Below are 22992 nucleotides of genomic sequence, written 5' to 3' on the forward strand. Positions count from 1 at the left end.
CCACCATTTCCCTTGTGCTTAACGCAGAGGCCCACCCAGGATAAATGCTGAGCAGCAAGAATGACCCCAAAATGTAAGTCAGACAACCTGCCTTCATACTTAATCCAAATTGTTTCCCAACAACCCTCCCCACCCCACTCCCATCCCCCACTCACTAACTAGTCTTTCAATTTCTTCAACAGGACAACCTCTTTCCTTCCCCAGGGTGTTTGCCTGTGCCTCACCTTGTCCTTTTGGAGGCTCTTCCCCTCACTCTTCCCATGCTAACCCCTTTATATCCTTTATTTTTTATTATTTTTTAAAGATTTTATTTATTCATTTGACAGAGAGAGATACAGCGAGAGAGGGAACACAAGCAGGGGGAGTGGGAGAGGGAGAAGCAGGCTTCCTGCGGGGCAGGGAGCCTGATGCGGGGCTTGATCCCAGGACCCCGAGCTCATGACCTGAGCCAAAGGCAGTCGCTTAACCAAATGAGCCACCCCGGTGCCCCCCCCCCCCTTTATATCCTAGCTCATCACTTCATCTGAGAGGCTGGCCCTGGCCATTCTATCTAAAATAGACCCCTGGTGTTCTCTACGTCAGTCATTTCTTTCCAAACATTTATCAAATTTTGCAATTATGTTGTCAGGTTGTTTCCTGATGTCTTTCCCCAGTATTAGGACCCAGGAGGCCAAAGAACTTGAGTCCTGTTTACCTTTGACTTCCCTGCGATGTGCTTTTCAATACAGGAGTCACTAGTCATATGTGAAACCTCTGAATTGAGATGTACAGTCAGTGTGAAATTCATACTGGATTTCAAAGACTTGGCATGAGCAAAGAATATGTAAGATCTCATTCATATTTTTATATTGATTACATGTTGAAATGATAATGTTTGGATAAACGGTTAAATCTATGATTAAAATTATTTTCACCTGTTTTACATTTTAATGTGGCTACTAGATAATTTTCACTCATATAAGTGCCTCGCGTATTTCTGGGCTCCGGGACAATGCTGTCCCAGGGCCTAGTACAGTGTCCTGCCCCCATTTTATTGTGAGAAATAACCAATGTTAAGAGACAAACCGAATGAATGGATGAGTGAAGAGCTATGGTCTCTGCCTCTTTTTTTTTTTTTTTAAAGATTTTATTTATTTATTTGAGACAGAGAGAATGAGAGAGAGAGAGCACATGAGAAGGGGGAGGGTCAGAGGGAGAAGCAGACTCCCTGCCGAGCAGGGAGCCCGATGCGGGACTCGATCCAGGGACTCCAGGACCATGACCTGAGCCGAAGGCAGTCGCTTAACCAACTGAGCCACCCAGGCGCCCTGCCTCTTTTTTTTTTTTTTTTAAGATTTTATTTATTTATTTGACAGAGAGAGAGACAGCTAGAGAAGGAACACAAGCAGGGGGAGTGAGAGAGGGAGAAGCAGGCTTCCCGCCGAGCAGGGAGCCCGATGCGGGGCTCGAGCCGAGGACCCTGGAATCATGACCTGAGCCGAAGGCAGACGCTTAACGACTGAGTATGGTCTCTGCCTCTTATTAGGAAAACAGATACGGCATTGTCCTGGAAGTCAGGAGATCTGGGTTGTGGTCCAGGTTTACTGGAAACACTATGTAGCCTTGGACAAGCAATGCCCAACTCTGGGTGTCAATTTGCCCATCAGGCAGCTGATCTCTGAGGTCTCCAAGTGTATGAGAATTAGTGGCGGAGAAAGCTGGGGAAGCCTGGTACAACAGAACTTGACTTCTGTTTGGCTCCAGGCCAACACCAGAGCTTCGGGCGACGGGAGGAGGCAGCAAGAATCACAGACTAGAAACCCCCGAGCCCCACGCCCGGCCCGCCGGCTTCCTCGGGCCGACGTCACTGGGGCGCGACGGCGTGGTGCGTCCGGTCCTTGATGCTGCAGCGGTTCAGAGGGTCCCTCTGGCGAGGGCGAGCGCCGAGCTAACAGAATGTCAAGTAGTACTCGAGTCTCTCCAATGCTCAGTTTTCAGCAAACCACCCTCTGCCGCCCTCCCTCCTACTTCACCCTTACCCGGCACAGGAAGCCGGGAAATAACGAGTCCGGCCCCGAGCGTCCAGTGCTGGACCCCAGCGCGGCTGCGCAAGGCACGTGCGCCTCTCCGGAGTCCCGGCGATTGGCTGTGACGTAACTTCCGGCGTGAGCGGCGAAAGCCGGGAGGGCGAGCGAGAGAGCGAGCAGGCAGCAGGCAGCAGGCAGCAGGCGGGCGGGCGGACGGCACGGAGGGAGGGAGCGAGCGAGCGAGCAGTGAGTGAGCCAGCGAGGGCGGCCGCGTCCCTAGAACAGCCGAGATTCTTCCCGCCCCTCTGACCCCCTCCCCGGAGCCCACAGCGCCTCCGGTCTCCAGTGGAGCGGACACGGCCCGGCCCGGCCATGGCCTCGTTGCTGAAGGTGGATCAGGAAGTGAAGCTCAAGGTAGCGGCACCGGTCCGGGCCTCCTAACCCCTCGCTTCGATCCCCGAGCAGTCTGACCGGCTCCCCACTCCCCGTGGCGTCTTTGTCTCCCTGGGGACACCAGCTCTGAGCTTCCGCTCAGCCCAGCCCCCCACTCCCGGAGACGGCATCGGGGGAGAGGATAATAATAGGGTGGCCTTCTGAACCGCGTCTGGTGGTGGAGAGTCCCGGGGAGACCTCCGCGGACACGTGGTGGACTCAGCACTTTAGGCCAGTGACAGCTGGAAGTCCCCCAGCCCGGCAACGTCCCCGCCTCTGGATGCTACTGCTGCTGTACCCCTACCCTTGGTGTCAGGCCTGCCTGGTATCAAAGGCTAGGTCTGGATGGGGGCTTGGCACGTTTGTGAGCTCACATCTCGACTGTCTACCTGCCTTTTGTTTGCTCTCAAATTCAGACAGCTTCAGATACGGGGAGGGAGGGTGGGAGGGAAGACAGGTGGGTGCTACCCTCAAGCCCCGCTTCCCTCTCCTGAGATGGAGAAATGGATCCTCAAAAAAATAAAGTACTTACAGTCTGGGGGTCTCTCAGCCTCTCATTACAATTACAAGGTGAGGGGAAGACAGCTGAATTTGGGTTTTCCCATCCTGCCCTTACCGCTGTTGCCAGGTGCTGACATGCTGTTACTGAATTGTTCTCTTTGTTAATTTTAGGTTGATTCTTTCAGGGAGCGGATCACAAGTGAGGTGAGTGCAGTAAATAGAAAAATAAGCATTGGTTGATAGTTGGGAATTTCCTAAAGAAGAGATTTGTGGAGAGAGACCTTCCCACAGTTATTAATTCAGCTGTATTTTCCTTCATCTTTAGGCAGAAGACTTGGTGGCAAATTTTTTCCCAAAGAAGTTGTTAGAACTTGATAGTTTTTTGAAGGTGAGAGACCCTTTTCTTTTCTTCAAATTCCCCAGTTTTTTTGGCTCTGGTCTTTCTGTCAAATGGGAGAAATCATGTGTCGATTCTATTTTGTTTTGTGCAGTAAAATATTCTCATTTCTTGCCCTTCAAATGAAATAGTTCTTTGTTCATTTTGAAAAGACTAATGTTGTTTTGGGGGTGGGTGTCTCTCTTTCAGGAACCAATCCTAAACATCCATGACCTAACTCAGATCCACTCAGACATGAATCTCCCAGTCCCTGACCCCATTCTTCTCACCAATAGCCACGATGGACTGGACGGTGTGAGTGTCCTGCATTTTTCTTTGTATTCTGAAGCAGTAGTTCTCTATTCTCTGTTCTCTACTTCCTAGTCAATTTGAACATGTACAGAGGAAACAGTGGTATTAGGATCTAGGAACGAGGGCTCTTAATGACATGATGATTCCAGTATACCACTTTTAGACCCTGATTTTCGTTTATAGCATGAAGTGTATAACCTAATGCTACTCTGTCTTAAAGTAAGTTCCAAATAGGACTAATAGCTACAGGTTCCCTCCAGTTGTCTGGTCTGTCCCTGTGGCTCTAAGCAAGATTTTTCTCACCTGTTTGTGTCTTGAGTATTGTTACAGGATGAGCAGTTCTTGCTATATAACTGCAGTCCCTGTCTTTGCTCCATATCTTTAGCACCTAGTGCTTGTCAGTTATATGTCCACGTTTTATAACAACAGTGATAACACTGTATTGTTGTCTTAGTTACTGTCTCATTGATAGAGCTTGCAATTCTGGAAAGCAGAAACTGTCTTAATCAACTTTGTATCCCCAGCACCTAGTTCTGCACCTGGTACATAGCAGGTGCTAAATACATGTTTGTTGATTGAATATTGTGCTTCTTTGTGGAACCAGAAGATTTGTACATATTCCCTTAATTATCCTCACCCTGCACTGAATGGTACATTTTTACTGTTTACTTATAGTATCAACTCCTCTCCCCTAATTGCTTAATGTGTTAGTTGAAAGGTTGGTCTTCCCAACTAGAGTGTAAGTTGCTTTGTGGCAAGAATCTTTCCTTAAAACCCTGACTGTGCTTAGTAAATTGTGCATAAATTGAAACAACCTATGGGGCCAAAGAAGGAATTAGATTTGCTGGAAGGGTAACTTGTGATGGGGTTATGGGTGTCAGGAGCAGGCTAATTCCTGTCTCTGTATCCTTAGCCCACTTACAAGAAGCGAAGGTTGGATGAGTGTGAAGAGGCTTTCCAAGGTAAGAGCCAGCCTTACCCCACCTACTCCCTGGCTTGTAGCCCTGAGCAGGAGGATTGATCTGTCAGTCTCTGGTCAGGAAACAAGATCGGATTTGCTTTTCCAGAGTTAGCATTCCTAAGTTCTCCAAACATGGTCATTATTTAGCGCCCAAAATCTAATTTCTCAATAAACAGGGAGGGCTTGACTTAGTGTGGACTGCCAAGGGAGAGAGGTTAGAGGTGGCTACACATCTCAGGTTTTTCACAGAAGTCCCAGTTTCACATTATTTTCTCTTTTTCAGTAATAGTTGGTACATTAAATCTTTAGAGCATATTTTAATTTCTTTGTTCTTCAGACTTTTGGCATACTTTAGACACTCATTTGCTAATCCATGCATTTTCTCTTTTTGATTCTGTTGGTGGAGTCATGGTTTGTAGATAGGATTGTGACAGATAAAAGGCAGAGGTCATAGCATCTCATGGGCCTGGGGAAGAAGAAAGAAAGGTGGGGGGTGTTAATGTCCTGTCCTCCACCCCAGTCATTTGACCTTCTTCATGTCCCTTCCAGGAACCAAGGTGTTCGTGATGCCCAATGGGATGCTAAAGAGCAACCAGCAGCTAGTGGACATTATTGAGAAAGTGAAACCTGAGATCCGGCTGCTGATTGAGAAATGCAATACGGTGAGGCAGGGGCTAGTGACCTATGGGCTGACCCCAAAGAGCCTGGCTTAAACTATGAAAAATGTTGGATGTGGGGCAGGAGGCATGGTGGTGATAGAGGAGTTGGCACATGAAGTGTCTTGGCTCCCGTGCTCCCGGCATCTGGTCCTAGCAGCATGGATTGTGTACTTCGTGGCTTTGGCAGAAAAGGCAAGGGTCCTCATATGTATATATTGGTCCTTTCACCCTTCAGGTCAAAATGTGGGTACAGCTCCTGATTCCCAGGATAGAAGATGGGAACAACTTCGGGGTCTCCATTCAGGTAACATGCTTGTATTACAAACTGGACAGGAAGGTCCGGAAGGTTTATTCTCCTTTTCAACCTGCTTTGTGTGTGTTTTTCTTGGTCTGCTCTTCGGGTGACGTGGAAGTGACTTGACCTCAACACTTGTTTTTTTTTTAGGAGGAGACAGTTGCAGAACTAAGAACTGTTGAGAGTGAAGCTGCATCTTATCTGGACCAGATTTCTAGGTAGGGCTTCTTGGGCTTGGCCCAGGACTTGGGGGCTGGTGATGCGGCAAGCACCGTCCAGGGTCTCCTGCAGCTTCCTCCTTTTATCTCTCCTTTCAGATATTATATTACAAGAGCCAAATTGGTTTCTAAAATAGCTAAATATCCCCATGTGGTAAGTAAGGGTTTGGGGTCTGAGGGTGGAAGGGAGAGGGAGGAGTGGCTATTTCTCGGCCAGAGCTGCCTGTGGACAGGCCGGCCTCGGGGACTAGCCTTTCCCCTGTCCCCCTTTCAGGAGGACTATCGCCGCACCGTGACAGAGATTGATGAGAAAGAATATATCAGCCTTCGGCTCATTATATCAGAGCTAAGGAATCAATATGTAAGTAACCTTGGTCCCTGACCTCAGTCACCCTGGCTGTTAGTCCTGGCCACTCCCTGGGGTTCGAGATGGGAGAGGGAGTGGGATAAAAGGATAAATTCTCATCCATTGAGTGGTGAGAATTATGAGCTCATTGCGGGTGCGTAGCTGGGGATCTCCCTTTCTGTTTGGACGGCAGGGGATGCGGTGCAGTAGAGGTATGAAGATGTAGACATTAGAGTCAGACAGGCTCGGGTTTAGAGCCAATTCTTCCTGTAATCTGTGGCTTTGGGCAAGTTGTTGAACCTTAGACTTCAGTTTTCTCATCTCTAAGCTAGAACATCACTAAGATAGAACTTAGAGTATCTATGGCACGAAGATGGGGATTTATTTGTTTTGTTTTTTACAAAGATGGTTTTTAAAAATGAGTGAAATAGGAGCGCCTGGGTGGTGCAGTCGGTTAAGCATCCAACTTGTGATTTCGGCTTAGGGCATGATCTCATATGTAGTGGGATTGAGCCCTGTGCCGGGCTCCACGCTCAGCAGGGAGGCTGCTTGAGATTCTCTCCCTCTGCCCCTCCCTCACTCCCGTGCATGCGCGTCTGTGTGCGTGCTCTCGCTCTCTCTCTCTCAAATAAATAAATCTTAAAAAAAAGGAAAGTAGCACATTAAAAGACAAAAAAAAAAAAAGGTAAAGTAAAATAACACATTAAAAGACCCAGTACAATTGTTGGTTATGTTAGGTGCTCAATGAATGCTAGTTGTTATTAGACACCTGGGGCCTGGGAATTTCCCAGGAACCCCCGGTGTGTGGGTATAGAGAGGAGAAGCAGCCGCCCTGAATTGAGGTTCCAGTGAGTGAGATGGGGATTCTGCATATCATTGCTTGGGGCTTTGTGGGGTATCTGGTTTCTTTGGGAGGTTGGGGTGGAACCAATGTGACTGACTCCCTGGCCTCTTCTCCCAGGTCACTCTACATGACATGATCCTGAAAAATATCGAGAAGATCAAACGGCCCCGAAGCAGCAATGCAGAGACACTGTACTGAGGCCAGGGCCGGGGCCAGGGCCAGGGGACTCTGTGAGTCTGGCTCAAGACCGACATTGCCTTGGTTTGTTACATGACTATCGTGATGGGGAAACTGGCTGGAAATAGTAATCACACCTCTCTCTGTTTTTAGTTAGAGTCTAATGAAACTCTCATGTAGTTCTGTGACGTGTTTACCTCTTTTTTCAGGCCTCAGGAACTCTTCTCTTTCCTTCCCTAATACCCCACACCCGACCTGTCCTAATTTCTGGAGAAGTCCAGGTTTGTGTCTGCAGGATGTTGGCACAAGAATACTTGTGTTTTCTCTCCCTGCCCTCTCCCTCCTGTGTCTTGAGCTTTGTGGTTTCTTCCTTCTGTTGATTAGCGGATTAGAAGCTGAGGGAACTGGGGTCGGGGGAGGTTTCCAGCTCCTCTCCTCTGATGTAAGGTTAGTGTCTCTTGCCACTGTGTGGGACATTGGATCCTCCCTCCCACAGTTTCCCTGATGATAACTTAGGGTCTCCCATCCACATACGTTCCACCTTGAACCTGATCATGACAAGAAACACCTTAGGCCTTCCGCCAAGTCCCTAGCTCCTTGAAATGTTTTTATAACTAGGATTTTCACATACACATATGTGTGTGATGGACACATACGTACAGACATGCACGCACATGCCTTCCTACTCCGTTACCTGATTTCCCCATCCCATCGTCTGTGTTGTTTTCCTTTGTCCCGCCGTCCCCCCCAACCCCCACCCCATGAATTCTGTCACAAACACACCATTCAGAAGGTGATCGTCGTCTTGGTCCTCACCCACCGGGGCCCATCGTTCTGCTATTATATATAGCCTCTTGGTGCCCAGAGGCTGGTGAGTTGGAGGAGAGCTGAGAGATGAGAAGCAGAGGATTTGGGGAAGGGCCCTTCCTCTCTGACTCGGGTCTTTTTGGGTGTTATTGCAAAGGCCGGTCCTCTGCTGGTTGCCTCTTCCTAGGCCAGTTGTAAATTGGGGTGGGGCTGTGTGCAGCTGTGAGGGCCAGATGCTGCTGCCCCGGCTGGGCTTTCTGATGGGACAGATAGTTCTCTTATTTATAGCACCGTGCTTCCAAGGGCAGCAGCACCTGTGCGTACGTATGTGTGATGCACACACATGCGTGTACGCGTTGTGTGTATGTGAAAATCTGGGCAATCAAAACCATAGAAGAGTTGCCTCCTATTCCTCAAAACTTCCAGAGATATCACTTGTTACAGCTTTTCTGTTAACTCTCATCAAACCCCCACTTTGTTATTCTGCCGCTACTGGAGAGTCCGTATCTGCGGTCAGCCTGCCAGTGACTCTCTCGGTGTCTGTTTCTGACTTTTATTCTTCCCCTCTCTTCCTCTTGCCTTCAACCCCAATCACATTTCCACGCGGCCGCATCATTTTTACTCCCAGGATGCTGTAGAGAAGGGGTCAGGATGCTGTCTTCCCATGAATAGTACTCAGTAACAAACCAATTGCATTTTAGTTGGGCAGTGCCCCTACCCACCCTCCAGATCCCTTCCAGCTAAAACCCTACCCCCCCCACCATGTGTTTCTCAGTTTCCCTTTTTGTTTGTTGGATTATTCTGCTGCCCCTCCTCACTCTATCACCCTTGGATCGTAATGTAAAATTCTTTTACCATGTCAAGAAATTATTAAAAATGCAGGTACTTTGACCTCTTTCTAAAGCTGCAGACCCTGGTGCGATGCTCTGGTGGCTAGGGACATACCCACACTCAAGTGCGTGCACACGGGGACACCCACCTCCACGTACACCTCCAGCCACCCTGTTGGGTGTTTTTATTACCAACTGAGCTGCCTCTTTTCTCTAAAATAATGGAAAGACTGAGGCTTCTGCCTACCAAGAGGCAGGGGTGGGTCCTTCATTTGTGTTCAGTCTGAATTTATGTGAAAGTTAGCTCTTCCCAAACCTAAGCTCCTTCTGTCTAACTTCCCAGGATTGCAATTCCTTGCTCTCTCCCCCCGGTGATACCCATGAACTGCCAGTAGAGGCCGCCCTAGTTCCGCGTGTGGGGGATCACCTGGTTTGAGGCACAGCCTACCCGGTCATTTTCTTGACCTTATACTAATTCTCCCTGCTGAACAGTGTCTTAATCTCCTGAGGAGATGCCAGGGATTCCTGCTTTTGGTTTTCCAGTGATTTGGGAGGGCTGTCTAGGATCCTAGCTCTCTCTGAAATAAAGTTTCCTCAACTTGCACCTTGCAGAGTAGCCTTTTGATATCCAATGATCCCCTCATTGTCTCTGCGAAAAGAGATTTAAGGTCTTGAACAGTGGAGGAACGTCTGCTGTAGTCTGTTTCAGAGATCAGTACCAGTAGCTAACAATTTTTGAATGCCTAGCCTGTGTTAGGCTCTGTTAAGTGCTTTAGGTGTGTGACCTTTAATTTTCACGTATCTGGGGTAGTTTACCCCGCTTTTATAGATGAGGACACTGAAACTCATAAGAAGTAACTCCTCTGAGGTCCTACAGTGTAGGGATCTGCCTGCTGATCCCAGGCTCTCACCTTTCCTTTCCCACTGACTAGATAGAAGAGGCTTGATACTACAAAGCAAGGTCTTGGCCTCTGGCAGCTGGCCAAGTGCTTATTGCTGACCTGGGCCGTGGGTTGTGGGAATATTGGCGGGTGGTGCCTGCTAGGAGGTAGGGAAATGGATAGTTCTGGTGCCTGCGTGTAGCACGCAGCACTTAACTGGGCACCTGAGACTTGCATTCTTCCTCAGACCTATTCTGAGGGAAAGGTAGAGTTTAGGGTTAATCCACATGCCCTCTAGCCTGGTCTGAGTGATGGCAGCCAGAGCTCCTGCCATGCTGCCGCCAGGAGCTCAGGGGCAGGGGAGAGCCTTTGCACGTGGAAGTGGTGCCTGGAGGCAAACCACCGAACAGAAAATTGGAACAGAATTATATAAATTAAGGTCAGAAATTTCCTGTCCAACCCACAGGGTGGAGTTTTCTCCATTCCTATCCATCCTACTGAATATAAGCCCTGATTTGATGTCAGTAACTGGAAGGAGCAGCTGGGAGGACTCCCCTTTCAGCTGTCTGCATTCAGCATGAACCTCAAGGTAGTCCTCGTGTTCCTGGCACTGTCCCTCATTACCATCTTTGCCCTGGCCTATGTCTTGCTGACCAGCCAAGGTGGCTCCAGCCAGCCTCCCCGCTGCCCCTCCGTGTCCCCCAGTGCCCAGCCCGGGACACACCCCGGCCAGAGCCAGCTGTTTGCAGACCTGAGCCGAGAGGAGCTGACGGCTGTGATGAGCTTCCTGACCCGGCAGCTAGGGCCAGGCCTGGTGGATGCAGCCCAGGCCCGCCCCTCGGATAACTGCATCTTCTCGGTGGAGCTGCACCTGCCCCCCAAGGCCGCAGCCCTGGCCCACCTGGACAGGGGGAGCCCCCCACCTGCCCGGGAGGCACTGGCCATCGTCTTCTTTGGCGGACAACCCCAGCCCAACGTGAGTGAGCTGGTGGTGGGGCCACTGCCCCGGCCCTCCTACCTGCGGGATGTGACGGTGGAGCGTCACGGGGGCCCCCTGCCCTACCACCGCCGCCCCATGCTCGGAGCTGAGTTTACCCAGATGTGGAAGCATTTGAAGGAGGTGGAGCTCCCCAAGGCACCAGTCTTTCTGGCTTCTGTCTTCAACTACAATGGCTCCACTTTGGCACCTCTGCATGCCACCCCCAGTGGCCTGCGCTCGGGGGACCGTGCTACCTGGATAGCCCTCTACCATAACATCTCAGGTGTTGGGATTTTCCTTCACCCAGTGGGGCTGGAGCTACTGCTGGACCACAGGGCCCTGGACCCTGCCCACTGGGCTGTCCAACGGGTCTTCTACCTTGGGCGCTACTATGCAGACTTGGGCCAGTTGGAATGGGAGTTTAAGGCTGGCCAGCTGGAAGTGGTTAGGGTTCCTCTCCCCCTGCCAAATGGGGCTTCATCCTTGAAGTCCCGGACCTCCCCAGGTCCTCTCCCTCCTCTTCAGTTTTCACCCCAGGGCTCCCAATATAGTGTGCAAGGGAACCTGGTGGCATCCTCCCTCTGGACATTTACCTTCGGTCATGGGGTGTTCAGTGGCATGAGGATTTTTGATATTCGGTTCAAGGGCGAGCGGGTGGCCTATGAAGTCAGTGTCCAGGAGTGTGTATCCGTCTATGGTGCTGACTCACCCAAGACAATGATGACCAGATACTTGGATAGCAGCTATGGACTTGGCCGTCACAGCCGGGGCTTGGTTCGGGGAGTCGACTGCCCCTATCAATCGACGATGGTGGACATCCACATACTAGTGGGTACAGGGGCAGTCCAGTTGCTCCCGGGGGCTGTGTGTGTATTTGAGGAGGCACAAGGACTACCCCTTCGGAGGCACCACAATCACCTTGAGAGTCATTTCTATGGTGGTTTGGCTGGCTCGGCCCTTGTAGTCAGGTCTGTGTCATCAGTAGGCAACTATGACTACGTTTGGGACTTTGTACTGCACCCAAATGGGGCGCTGGAAGGGCGGGTCCATGCCACGGGCTATGTCAACACGGCTTTCCTGAGTGGGGGTGAGGAGAGCCTCCTCTTTGGGAACCGTGTGGGGGAACGAGTGCTGGGGGCAGTGCACACGCATGCCTTCCACTTCAAGCTGGACCTGGACGTGGCAGGTGAGTGCTCGGGTGAGGACTGAGACTTGGGGGTGCAGAGGGAAGGGAGGCCCCCAGATCGAGCCAGAAGCGGCAGAGGGTGGCAGGCCGGCACCACGACATACGGTGGCGGCGGAGCAGGGGCTGATTGGAGCATATTCGGCTGCAGTCAGCCTGAAACGCTGGGCGTGCTGGGTATCTGGCCGAAGGTAGAAGGGGTGTCCCTACCCGACCCTGCTCACCCGGCCCCGCTGCCTCACTGTGGTTGTGAAACTGGCTTAAATGCAATGGCCGTGCCTGGCTGGCTTCCTCTCGAGTGCCTCTGCGGCTAGTGAGTTTGCCTGGGGGTGGGGCGCATAGGTTTTTTTCCTGATTCTGGGGGCCAGTGGAGGTGGGGAAAGCAGGGCCTGAGCAGAGGTAGGAAGCAGCCTATGGAGGTTTTCAGTGTAGAGTGGTCCTGGGGCAAGAGGAGGGGGGTGCTAGTGGGGGTTTGTTTAACAGGATTTCATAAAACGACATAGGTTGGTGGCCCCACTCTCGTCCTGGGGAGGGTCCTCTCATCCCTGCCAGCACATGTCCTCACCGCCGGCCCTCCGGTGACAACGGCAGGCACGCAATAGGCTTGCTGCAAGTGTAGAAAGGGATTTTTCAAGTGGGGCTTAAAGCACAGAGAGGACTTGCTGCTCCTGACGGACGTTTGTCAACAACAAAATAACGAGCTTACTGAATCACAGACTATTAGACCCAGAAAGAAAAGTAGCAACCTACCAGACCCTCGCCAAACTGAGGAGGGTGGGGGGAGATGGAGGAAGAAGCAACTGCCCCGGTATAATGGTTTGTAACTAGGCATCTTTTCTGTGAAACATTTTCTTACCCTCTAGACTATAAAGACGTGGTTTCGGGTGGGAGGAGAACTAAGAAAATCGCATGACTGAAAGGAGTCTATTATCTATTCTTTGACATATTTGGGATAAGACTTTGAAGTTTCTCTCCAGCATTTTTGGCATTAAAGAGCCTTGTCTCGGGAAGTAAAGTCAAGTCACATGTATTGGATCCCTGTAGTGTGGAGCGCGAGGGACAAGCAGCAGAGATGCTGGCCTCGGAACAGCGCTCTGTAGGGGGCCGGGGGCCTTCACAATCGGTCCCGTTTAAAGGAACTGACACCCGAACCTGCAAAGAGAGTATCATCAAGTGCCAAGTGGGGAAGGTGGGTGTACATTACGAGTGCAGTCGAGTTCTAGGGAGCTTTCAGGCAATATAAGATCTAAAACTACTCCCTTCAGAAAAAAACAAAGGGGTCCCTACCTTGTGGAGAAGGAAAGCAAAGTTTCAGAGCTGGGAGGTAGATGCAGGACGCCCTGGAAGGGGATTGGGTTTTTCCAGCCAGCTTCTCCAAGACAAATCTCTCTTTCATAGTTACAAGAATGTAACTAGCCACCTGCGTGTGCTTTTCCACTTACAGAGCTCAGCCACAGAACAGCTTTTATTATGCCTACTGTAGAGATTCAGAAAGAGAATCAGAGAAGCATAGAATCGGTCCAAGGTCCACTGGGTAGACCAGTGCTAACAGAACTCTGCAGTGATGGATATTCTCCATCTGTGTCGTCTGATGCATGTGGCAGTTGAACACTTGAAATGTGGCTAGTGTGACCGAGGCACTGAATTTTTAATTTAAATGGAACTAGCCACTTGTGACTGGTCATAGCCATATTGAACGGGGCAGGTTCAAAGAAGGGTTAGTGCTTGAATCCAGACCTTCCGGCTCCCAGCACAATGCTCTCTGACGAGCCCCACTGCCCTTTGTCAGGCCAGCGCAGTGGGGCATCATGGGGAAGACAAGGGACTGTCTCACCTGGTGTGGAACTCCTCTCCCCCCTCCCCCTGGCAGGGCTGAAAAACTGGGTGGTAGCTGAAGACGTGGTGTTTAAACCTGTGGCAGCCCCTTGGAGTCCAGAGCACCAGCTGCAGCGCCCACAGCTGACTCGGCAGGTCCTCGGAAGGGAGGACCTGACAGCTTTTTCCTTGGGAAAGCCCCTGCCCCGCTACCTTTATCTGGCTGGCAACCAGACTAATGCCTGGGGTCACCAGCGTGGGTACCGAATCCAGATCCACAGCCCCCTCGGCATACACATGCCCCTGGAGAGCGACATGGAGAGGGCCCTCAGCTGGGGGAGGTGAGGAGGGCTCTGGGCACTGGGTGGAAGGGAAGTACTGGTCCTCTTCCCCGTCCCAGCTCTTGAAGATCCCAACTCACTACCCTTGGTTTACCATTCACCCCTGTGCCTCCTCTCAGCTCCAAGTAGATATGGGATGGGGAATGGTCTCACACAGAATCTGGTCCAAAGGACTTCAAGGCCAGCAATGGCCCCTGATCTGACACCACCTTCCTTCAACATTCCTGGTCAGATACCAGCTCGTGGTGACGCGGAGGAAGGAGGAGGAGTCACAGAGCAGCAGCATCTATTACCAGAATGACATCTGGACCCCCACTATGGCCTTTGCTGACTTCATCAACAATGAGACCCTCTTAGGAGAGGTTGGTAGCCCTAGGGGCAGAGGAGAGGGGCAACTTAAGCCCGAAGTCTTGGCTGCCCAGCTCCTGACCGTAGGTCAGAGGGAATGGTAGGTTTCCAGTTCTCAGATTCAGGGGCCAATGCGGGTCATCTCTCTTGGGGTGAGATTAGCCCTGGGACACCGACCACCCTGCAGCTTCTCACAAGGATCACCCCGCCTGCTGTGTGGACCCGGGGCTGGGTGGAGGTAGAAACGAGGCTGAGGCTAGAGGTTGGGGATTGTGGCTGAGGAGGGGTGGTTCTTTGGGTCTTGTCTCCACAAAGTCTTTCAGCCTCTCCCTCTTCCCACAGGACCTGGTGGCTTGGGTTACAGCCAGCTTCCTGCATATCCCCCATGCTGAGGATGTCCCCAACACAGTGACTCTGGGGAACAGAGTTGGCTTCTTGCTCCGACCCTATAACTTCTTTGATGAGGATCCCTCCATCTTCTCCCCTGGCAGCGTCTACTTTGAGAAGGGCCAGGATGCTGGGCTCTGCAGTGTCAACCCTGTGGCCTGCATCCCCCACCTGGCGGCCTGTGTCCCAGACCTGCCCCCTTTCTTTTACCAGGACTTTTAGCCCCAAGGGTGTGGTGGGACATGGAGGGGGGTTGCTGAGACATTTGTACCTTTCTCTCTGTTCCCACTTCCTGCTCCCTTGATTCCTACCCTCTTAATGTCCCTTAGGAAACAGCCTCCCACACTAAACCCGTATATATCCCTTTCGTTAATTCTTATTTCCAGTTCATTTTGTTTAAATGATGGATTTATACAAATGATATGATTATTAAGATATTCAAGCGAAACCCCACAAATTCTACCACTCAGAAATAGCCAGTGTTCACATTTGGTGAACGTTATACCAGACATTTCTTTATGCATGTGCATTGAAATGGAAGAATAGATAGAATTTTGTAAAAATAGATGGTGTGTGTGATTTATAATAAAAGGTGCTACAAGATTTATCGCTTGAATTTCTTCTATTTGACTTTTGAAGTATCTAGAATCACCCTGAGAATATTAAGAACTCTGGCCAAGGAAATTAGCAATGGAAGAAGAGAGGGCAAGAGGGACAGACCAGGCCAAGGAATGCCGCTTGGGAAGCTGCGGGGCTGGGGGTGGGGGTTTCCTTGGAAGCACAACAATAGTTCCAAGTTACAGGAAAGGGAACATCTGGTCCTGGAAGGTGGGGGTTGGGTGAAGAAGCCAGGCGAGGGGGACGAGGGTCTGCTCTGCGCAGACCCAGCTCCTTACTGCTGGTGCCTTTCCAGGCTCAACTGGTCAGTTGCATTATTTTTAAATCCCACTCTCCTTCTGCCTCCCCCAGCTCTCCCCAGTTTCAACCCTGACCCAGAAAGCGGAGTCTGATTTGGAGCCTGGAAGACAAAGCCATGTAAGGTCTGTGGAAATCACTCCCGCCCTGCTTGGGGCCCGCCCCGCAAGCCCGGCCTGCCCCGCCCCCTCCCCAGCCTTCCCATGTCCTTCCCACCCTCCCCACCCTCAGTATCCTGAGCGGCTGAACACTGGGAACCTCAGCCAGAGCCCAGGAGCCCCCCCACCCCCTGTATAGGAGCTAAGAGAGACCTAACTCTGCTGACCTGAGAATACACGTCTCCACTCTGGTTCAGTCCTCTGTCCCGCTGTTCACGGACAATGAACCAGAAGACCACTCTGGTGCTCCTCGCTCTAGCTGTCATCACCATTTTTGCCTTGGTGTGTGTCCTACTAGCTGGCAGGGGAGGAGATGGGGGTGAACCCAGCCAGCCTCCCCGCTGCCCCTCCGTGTCCCCCAGTGCCCAGCCCGGGACACACCCCGGCCAGAGCCAGCTGTTTGCAGACCTGAGCCGAGAGGAGCTGACGGCTGTGATGAGCTTCCTGACCCGGCAGCTAGGGCCAGGCCTGGTGGATGCAGCCCAGGCCCGCCCCTCGGACAACTGCGTCTTCTCGGTGGAGCTGCACCTGCCCCCCAAGGCCGCAGCCCTGGCCCACCTGGACAGGGGGAGCCCCCCACCTGCCCGGGAGGCACTGGCCATCGTCTTCTTTGGCGGACAACCCCAGCCCAACGTGAGTGAGCTGGTGGTGGGGCCACTGCCCCGGCCCTCCTACCTGCGGGATGTGACGGTGGAGCGTCACGGGGGCCCCCTGCCCTACCACCGCCGCCCCGTGCTGAGGCGAGAGTACCTGGACATACACCAGCTGATCTTCGGCAGAGAGCTGCCCCAGGCTGCCGGGCTCCTGCACCACTGCTGCTTCTATAAGCGCCAAGGACAGAACCTGGTGACGGTGACCACGGCCCCCCGAGGCTTGCAGTCAGGGGACCGGGCCGCCTGGTTTGGCCTCTACTACAACATCTCAGGGGCTGGGTTCTTCCTGCACCCCGTGGGGTTGGAGCTGCTGGTAGACCACAAGGCTCTGGACCCTGCCCGCTGGGCCATCCAGAAGGTATTCTTTCAAGGCCGCTACTATGAGAGTTTGGCCCAGCTGGAGGACCAGTTTGAGGCCGGCCTGGTGAACGTGGTGCTGATCCCAGACAATGGCACAGGTGGGTCCTGGTCCCTCAAGTCCCAGGGGCCTCCCGGTCCGGCTCCTCCTCTGCAAGTCCATCCCCAGGGCCCCCGCTTCAGTGTGCAGGGGAGCCGGGTGACCTCCTCGTTGTGGACTTTCTCCTTTGGCCTTGGAGCTTTCAGTGGCCCCAGGATCTTTGACATCCGCTTCCGGGGAGAACGACTAGCTTATGAGATCAGCCTCCAGGAGGCCTTGGCCGTCTATGGTGGAAATTCCCCTGCAGCGATGCTGACCCGCTATATCGATGGCAGCTTTGGCCTGGGCAAGTACTCCACTCCCCTGACCCGGGGGGTGGACTGCCCCTACCTGGCCACCTACGTGGACTGGCACTTCCTTCTGGAATCCCACACCCCCAAGACAATACGTGATGCCATTTGCGTGTTTGAACAGAACCAGGGCCTCCCCCTGAGGCGACACCACTCAAATTTCTACTCCCATTATTTTGGGGGCCTTGCAGAGACAGTGCTGGTGGTCAGATCTGTGTCGACCTTGCTCAATTATGACTACCTGTGGGATATGGTCTTCCATTCCAGTGGGGCCATAGAAGTCCGACTCCACATCACCGGCTACATCAGCTCAGCATTCCTCTTTGGTGCTGCCCGAAGGTACGGGAACCAGGTTGGGGAGCAAACGCTGGGCACCGTCCATACCCACAACGCCCACTTCAAGGTGGATCTGGATGTAGGAGGTAAGACATCCCTGGGGAATCAAGGATTCTGGAAGAGGGGACTGAAAAGTTGCCTATTTGCTTTGGGACTTATGGAAGTTATCCAGGAAAGGAAGAGTTGAACATGAGTTGCAGTGTTGGAGTTCTGTACTTCCTCTTTAGCTGGATGGGAGAAAGCTGACTGCTGCATTTTATTTGGATCCTAGCTCATTAACTGGGTGCAGAGCTGCCTCCCTCCCTCCACATGACCTCATCAGAAAATCTTTAGAAATGGCAAAGCTCAGGGAGGAGGCAGGATCTGGGCTCACAAGATCCCCTTTGCCCTCATCCCTCCCTTGTTCTCCTAGAGGCCCCACTTCAGGGAGGCGACCAGTTGTCTTGTAGTTCATTTCTCTGTGTCTGGCCTGTGGTGCCAAGGTTTTGGAGGACCTGTCTGCCTCCTGCCAAGTCCCTGGTGCACGCAGGCCAGCCCCGGAACCCCGCAGGTTGTACATTTCCTGGGGAGGTGAACCCTGCTCTTCCCTGGGCACCACACACTTAAGTGCAGGGGGGTAGAGTGGGTGCCGTGGAATGTTCAGGTAGTTCCTGGGGTTGGTGGTCACAGAGAGAGCCAAAGATCCATGATGTCTTAGAGTCCGTCTTCTCACTTTCCTTCCCCACATTGAGTCGATCACCCATTTTTTTTTGCAGTCTGCCTCTGAGACATGTCAGAGCCTTGCTGGGCCGGCCTTCTCTCTGCCCCTTCCACTCTTCTTCCTCTCAGATCCAGGGGCCGGCTTGCTCCCCCATCTAGCCCCAACTTTCCTTGAAGGCCCTTCCCCTCAGAGTGCAGTTCCAGCCTGCCCTTCGGCTCCCTGGCCCCCACCCCAGTGCTGCCTTAGCCACGCCCACACCCTCCTTGTCCCCCCACAGGTTAGTCAGGCTTCCTGCTTTTGCTCCTGTTCCCCCTCCCCCACCCCTCGCCTAGAACGCCCAGCTGTGTCATCTCTGCTACTCACGTCTCCTGAGACAAGGCTGAAAGGCACCCAGGAAGGCCCCTTTTCTGCCTGCACCTGTATCCATGACCTTGGACCTTGACTGTGCTCTTCTCACACGGCTGGCCTCTCAGGGCTTTGCCTCCTGCAGCCTCCGGGAGAGCAGGAGGAAGGGGATGGGGCTTCACTCCTCTATGCCTCCCAGGGCTGAGCCCAGTCCTCTCCACTAATAAGTGTGAAGGGTTAGTGAATGAAGTCCCTGAAGAAATACCTTACAGGTCAACCGCTTTGGCCAAAAGACCGGGCATAGCTTAGGGAGAGGGAAGGGAAGCAGGGACACACTCCGTTCTGGGTTTCTCCTTGGCCCCACTCTGAAGCGGTGAGTGGCGGGGAGGGGACAGAGTCCAGAGGGGACAGGGCAGCTGCATGACCAGCCCTCCCTCCCACCCTCCGCCCCCCCCGCCTCCACCTCCCCCCCCACCGCAGGACTGGAGAACTGGGTCTGGGCTGAGGACATGACCTATGTCCCCACGCCGGTACCCTGGAGCCCCGAGCACCAGATGCAGAGGCTGCAGGTGACCCGGAAGCTGCTGGAGACCGAGGAGCAGGCCGCCTTCCCCCTGGGAGGCGCCCCCCCCCCGCTACGTGTACCTGGCCAGCAATCACAGCAACAAGTGGGGTCACCCGCGGGGCTACCGCATCCAGCTGCTCAGCTTTGCTGGGGAGCCGCTGCCGCAGAACAGCTCCTTGGAGAGAGCCTTCAGCTGGGGGAGGTGAGTGGCGGGGTGTCAGAGAGAAGCTGGGGGAGGAGGGGGAGGGAAGGGTGCGTTGGGAGGGACAACTGGGAACTCAGTTCGAACTGGATTGGAGCAGACGTGAGAGCTCCATTAGGATTTCCCGGTTATGGAAACGCAAGCCCTGGGTCTATGCTGTCTGTGCAGGGCTAAGGCCCAGGCCAGAGAACGCATCCCCACTTTGGATGGGGGGAGAGGCCATCCTGTGAAATGGCAGGGGGACGAACAGAAGGATGTGGAAGGAGGTTGGCCGACCCACCCGGGTGGCACCAAAGTCATTGTGTGAATGACATGGGAAGCCCGAGGTCCATGACCTCAGCCCCCTTCCATCATCACAGTCAGGCAGCAGGACAGGGTTAGTGGCCATGGAGGCCTGACCAGTGCCTCCCTAGGTACCATCTGGCGGTGACCCAGCGGAAGGAGGCGGAGCAAAGCAGCACCAGCATCTACAATCAGAACGACCCTTGGGCCCCCACCGTGGACTTCGCTGACTTCATCAACAACGAGACCATTGCTGGAGAGGTCAGCTGACTGTGGGAGGGTCACGGGAGGGAGACCAGGGCACAGAGACGAACCCCACCTTCTCTTTTTTTTTTTTTTAAAGATTTTATTTATTTATTTGAGAGAGAGAATGAGAGACAGAGAGCACGAGAGGGAGGAGGGTCAGAGGGAGAAGCACACCCCGCTGAGCAGGGAGCCCGATGCGGGACTCGATCTCGGGACTCCAGGATCATGACCTGAGCCGAAGGCAGTCGCTTAACCAACTGAGCCACCCAGGCGCGCGAACCCCACCTTCTCTTAAGTTCCCTGAAACCATCTGGCCTCCCAAGGGGTGGAGGTGACTCCTGCCTTCTGTGCTTTCCCGAATCATTACTTCCTGAGGGAATCTTCCCTAGCTGGGAGCTCATTTGCAGACACTGGCTGAGGCCCCAGCCCATCGTGGAGACCCTGCAGCTCTCTGAGTCTTAGCTTCATGGACTTTGTCCTTTTCGGGCCCCAGGGTTCAAGCAGGGCTGGAAGACCAGCTCTCTTGTGTCTAGCGCTTCTTTCATTTCGGACTTGACCTCTGAAGGATTCATTTCTGAATGTCAGCCTTTTCTGCCTCCTAAACCCTGATCTCCCCGCTCCATCCTCCTCTCAGTCATTGGTAGGGAACTCTTGGAGAGTGAGGGAGAGGCGAGCTGAAATCGCCCCTGGGTGTCATACCTCTGGGGGTGGGTGTGATGGCGCTGTGATGGGAAATGTCAGAGATGGAGGGCCCAGGCTGGGACAGGGAAGTGGGGCTTGCTCCCAATATGAAATTGACTGGGCTTTGACTCCTGGGCCGGTAGGAAAAACTGCTTCCTGACTTAAGATCCTTTTGAGGGAAAATGGGCTGGCAAGGTGAATCCTCACATCCAAGGCTGCTGTAGGAGGCAGGCCTGTCCTTCACAAAGCCAGGCCTCAGGATCCTCTTTCTTCTCCCCTGCCAGGACTTGGTGGCCTGGGTGACAGCTGGTTTCCTGCACATCCCACACGCAGAAGACGTTCCCAACACAGTGACTGTGGGGAATGGTGTGGGCTTCTTCCTCCGACCGTACAACTTCTTTGACCAGGACCCCTCCTTCGAGTCTGCGGATTCTGTCTATTTCCGGGAGGAACAGGATGCCAGGGCCTGCGAGGTCAACCCCCTGGCTTGCCTTCCCCACACTGCTGCCTGTGCCCCAGACCTCCCTGCCTTCTCCCATGGGGGCTTCTCTCACAACTAGGGGGTCCCTGGGACGGGGAATGTGGCCAGGGACCCCAGGGCCAGGGTGCGTGGGGAGGGGAGTGGTAGGTGCTGGGCCAGGTGGCCTGGTGCCCTCTTCTTCTCCTTCTTTCCACCCCAAAGCTCCCCGCGTCCCCTTCTCCCCAGGCCCCCTCTCTATCGCCCTCCCTGACACCCCCTCCCTGCTGGGAGCATCCTGAGCCTGTGATGCCTGGCACCCGGGCAGAGACGTGACTCAGCTTTGTTGACCCCAGACCTGCTGGGTTCCTGTCCCAGAGAGAAGAATGGCCAGCTGAAGCCCGGACTGATGGCCAAGCTTTTCCCAGAAGACTCCTGTTTTTTTGTGGTTTTGTTTTTTTGCTTTCCGGCTTTCCCCTGTTTTTTTTTTAACCCATCTCCTGAGCCTCCTCAGTCCCTTCCTTGGAAGTGGGGATGGTGTTGCTGCACTGGGGATAGGCCCCTACCTCCACGGATGAGCTAGAAGGGGGTCCTTAGCCCACATTCCTCTTATCCAAGTCCTCCTCTCCCTCTTCCTTCCTTTGCCTATTGCCTCCTCTTCCTGTTCCCACCTGTTCTTACAGCCTCGGATTTCCCTCCCAGCCCTGAGAGGATGTGCCTCTGTCCCGATGCTCCCCTCGTCTTCATTTCTAACTTAGGTCTCCTCTCCCGGCTCTCTGCCCGTGGAAGTCTCAAAATGCAAGGGACATCTGGTTTGAGAGGACAATCCCTGTCTGTCCCCCTGTGTCTGTCACAGACTGGAGTAGGCGTTGTCCCCACCCCTGTCCTGGGGCAGGCTGTAATTCCGGGAAGTCCCCTCGGCCCCTTGGTATTCGCCTGCTTTGCACTTTCTGGCAAAGGATGGTCTCACGGCAGCCTCTCAATTTAGCATCTGAGGTGGATCTGTGGGTACCGGGGCGATGAGGGGCGGTCATCTGGGCCAGGCGTGTGTGTGACCAGTGAGCTCACAGACTCAGCAGCAGCTGACACGGACGGCAGGTGGGCGCCAACGGTGGGAAGCTCTGAGACCTTGGAACTCCAGTGGCCACCACTTGTGGCCACGCAAATGAGCTGGGGGGCTGGCTCCCACCATGCTGTCCCCTCAGGGGCTCTGGGTGAGGGGCGAGTGCGCCCATAGTGAGAGATTGGAAACTACAGAAACATCCTTTCCTCAAGGATTGGTTAAGTGAAGTCCTACGCAGCCTTCCAATGCGGGGCTGTGCAGCACTAACAAGAACGCTCTCTGTGTACTAATAGGGAACGATCTTCCAGTGAAAACGGCAAGGCACGGAAGTGTGTGTGGTGCACTTTGCCTTTGTGTGGTAGAAAGAAGGAAACTATACATATTTACTATATATGCATATCCAGAAGAAACCAGCGCTACTGGTTGCTTTTGGGGAGGGATGGGGAAAGAGGAAGGAGGAGACTTAGCACTCCATACCCTTTTGTATATTTTGAAATTTGAGCCATGTGACTGTATTACCTATTCAAAATAAATAAAAAATGGGCCCAAACAGGACCTGACTTGTTGGTTGGTTGGTTTGTTTGCTACTGACAAGTCTTTTAAGAAGGGGTGAGGGTAGGGGTAAAGTAAAGTGAATGAGGTATGGACCCAGGGACTCAATTTGGTCAGTCTCTGAGACCCAGAGAAATGGCTGTGGCCTCTGGTAGGTAACTCCTCTGCACTCCCTTGCCTGTCCATCCCTGAGGACAATCTTAAGCCTCGGTCGTGCTCTCTCTCTCTCCCTGTCTCCGCCTCTGTCCCTCTCTTGTTTCCTCTCTGTGTCTCTTAAAGGAGGGGACAATGGGAAGCAATGGAGAGAGGTGACTTCTGCCTGCTGAGAGCCCGGGCTGGGTTCATTTATGGCACTGCCTGAGCCGGAGGCCGGAGTGACAGAACACGGAGAC

General features: G+C 53.2%; 3 protein-coding genes across 6 annotated transcripts; all 3 read left to right on the forward strand.

Annotated features, from left to right (window-relative positions):
• The first annotated feature begins 2135 nt into the window (after window positions 1–2135).
• Window positions 2136–7315, forward strand: PSME3 (proteasome activator subunit 3). Its single transcript, XM_045888857.3, has 11 exons — window positions 2136–2420; window positions 3111–3143; window positions 3265–3327; window positions 3526–3630; window positions 4541–4589; window positions 5138–5250; window positions 5483–5551; window positions 5693–5760; window positions 5860–5914; window positions 6035–6121; window positions 7068–7315. The coding sequence occupies exons 1-11, from the start codon at window positions 2379–2381 to the stop codon at window positions 7146–7148; spliced, it is 765 nt and encodes a 254-aa protein (XP_045744813.1). The 5' UTR covers window positions 2136–2378; the 3' UTR covers window positions 7149–7315.
• Window positions 7316–9366: 2051 nt separating this feature from the next.
• On the forward strand, window positions 9367–16383 carry LOC123842123 (amine oxidase [copper-containing] 2). 4 transcript variants are annotated; one of them, XR_010408620.1, is made up of 4 exons: window positions 9367–11810; window positions 13678–13963; window positions 14083–14325; window positions 14654–14673. XR_010408620.1 is itself a non-coding variant. In XM_064583013.1 (4 exons), the coding sequence occupies exons 1-4, from the start codon at window positions 10223–10225 to the stop codon at window positions 15908–15910; spliced, it is 2247 nt and encodes a 748-aa protein (XP_064439083.1). In that variant the 5' UTR covers window positions 9367–10222; the 3' UTR covers window positions 15911–16383. The 4 variants fall into 4 exon arrangements, 3 of the variants coding, with proteins under 3 accessions (XP_064439083.1, XP_064439082.1, XP_045727493.1); XM_064583013.1 differs by lacking the exon at window positions 14654–14673 and adding an exon at window positions 15668–16383 and having other exon boundaries at window positions 14196–14325; XM_064583012.1 differs by having other exon boundaries at window positions 14196–14325; window positions 14654–15857.
• On the forward strand, window positions 15994–22603 carry LOC123841189 (amine oxidase [copper-containing] 3-like). The gene is given in 5 exon segments (XM_045870852.3): window positions 15994–17593; window positions 19033–19172; window positions 19174–19319; window positions 19733–19862; window positions 20813–22603. Coding segments are annotated over 5 exon segments (2292 nt in total). The 3' UTR covers window positions 21089–22603.
• Window positions 22604–22992: the final 389 nt, after the last annotated feature.

This window comes from Mirounga angustirostris, unplaced genomic scaffold, assembly GCF_029215605.1.
Source record: "Mirounga angustirostris isolate CCGP_5_RB_7025 unplaced genomic scaffold, mMirAng1.0.hap1 SCAF_17, whole genome shotgun sequence".
NCBI lineage: Eukaryota > Metazoa > Chordata > Mammalia > Carnivora > Phocidae > Mirounga > Mirounga angustirostris.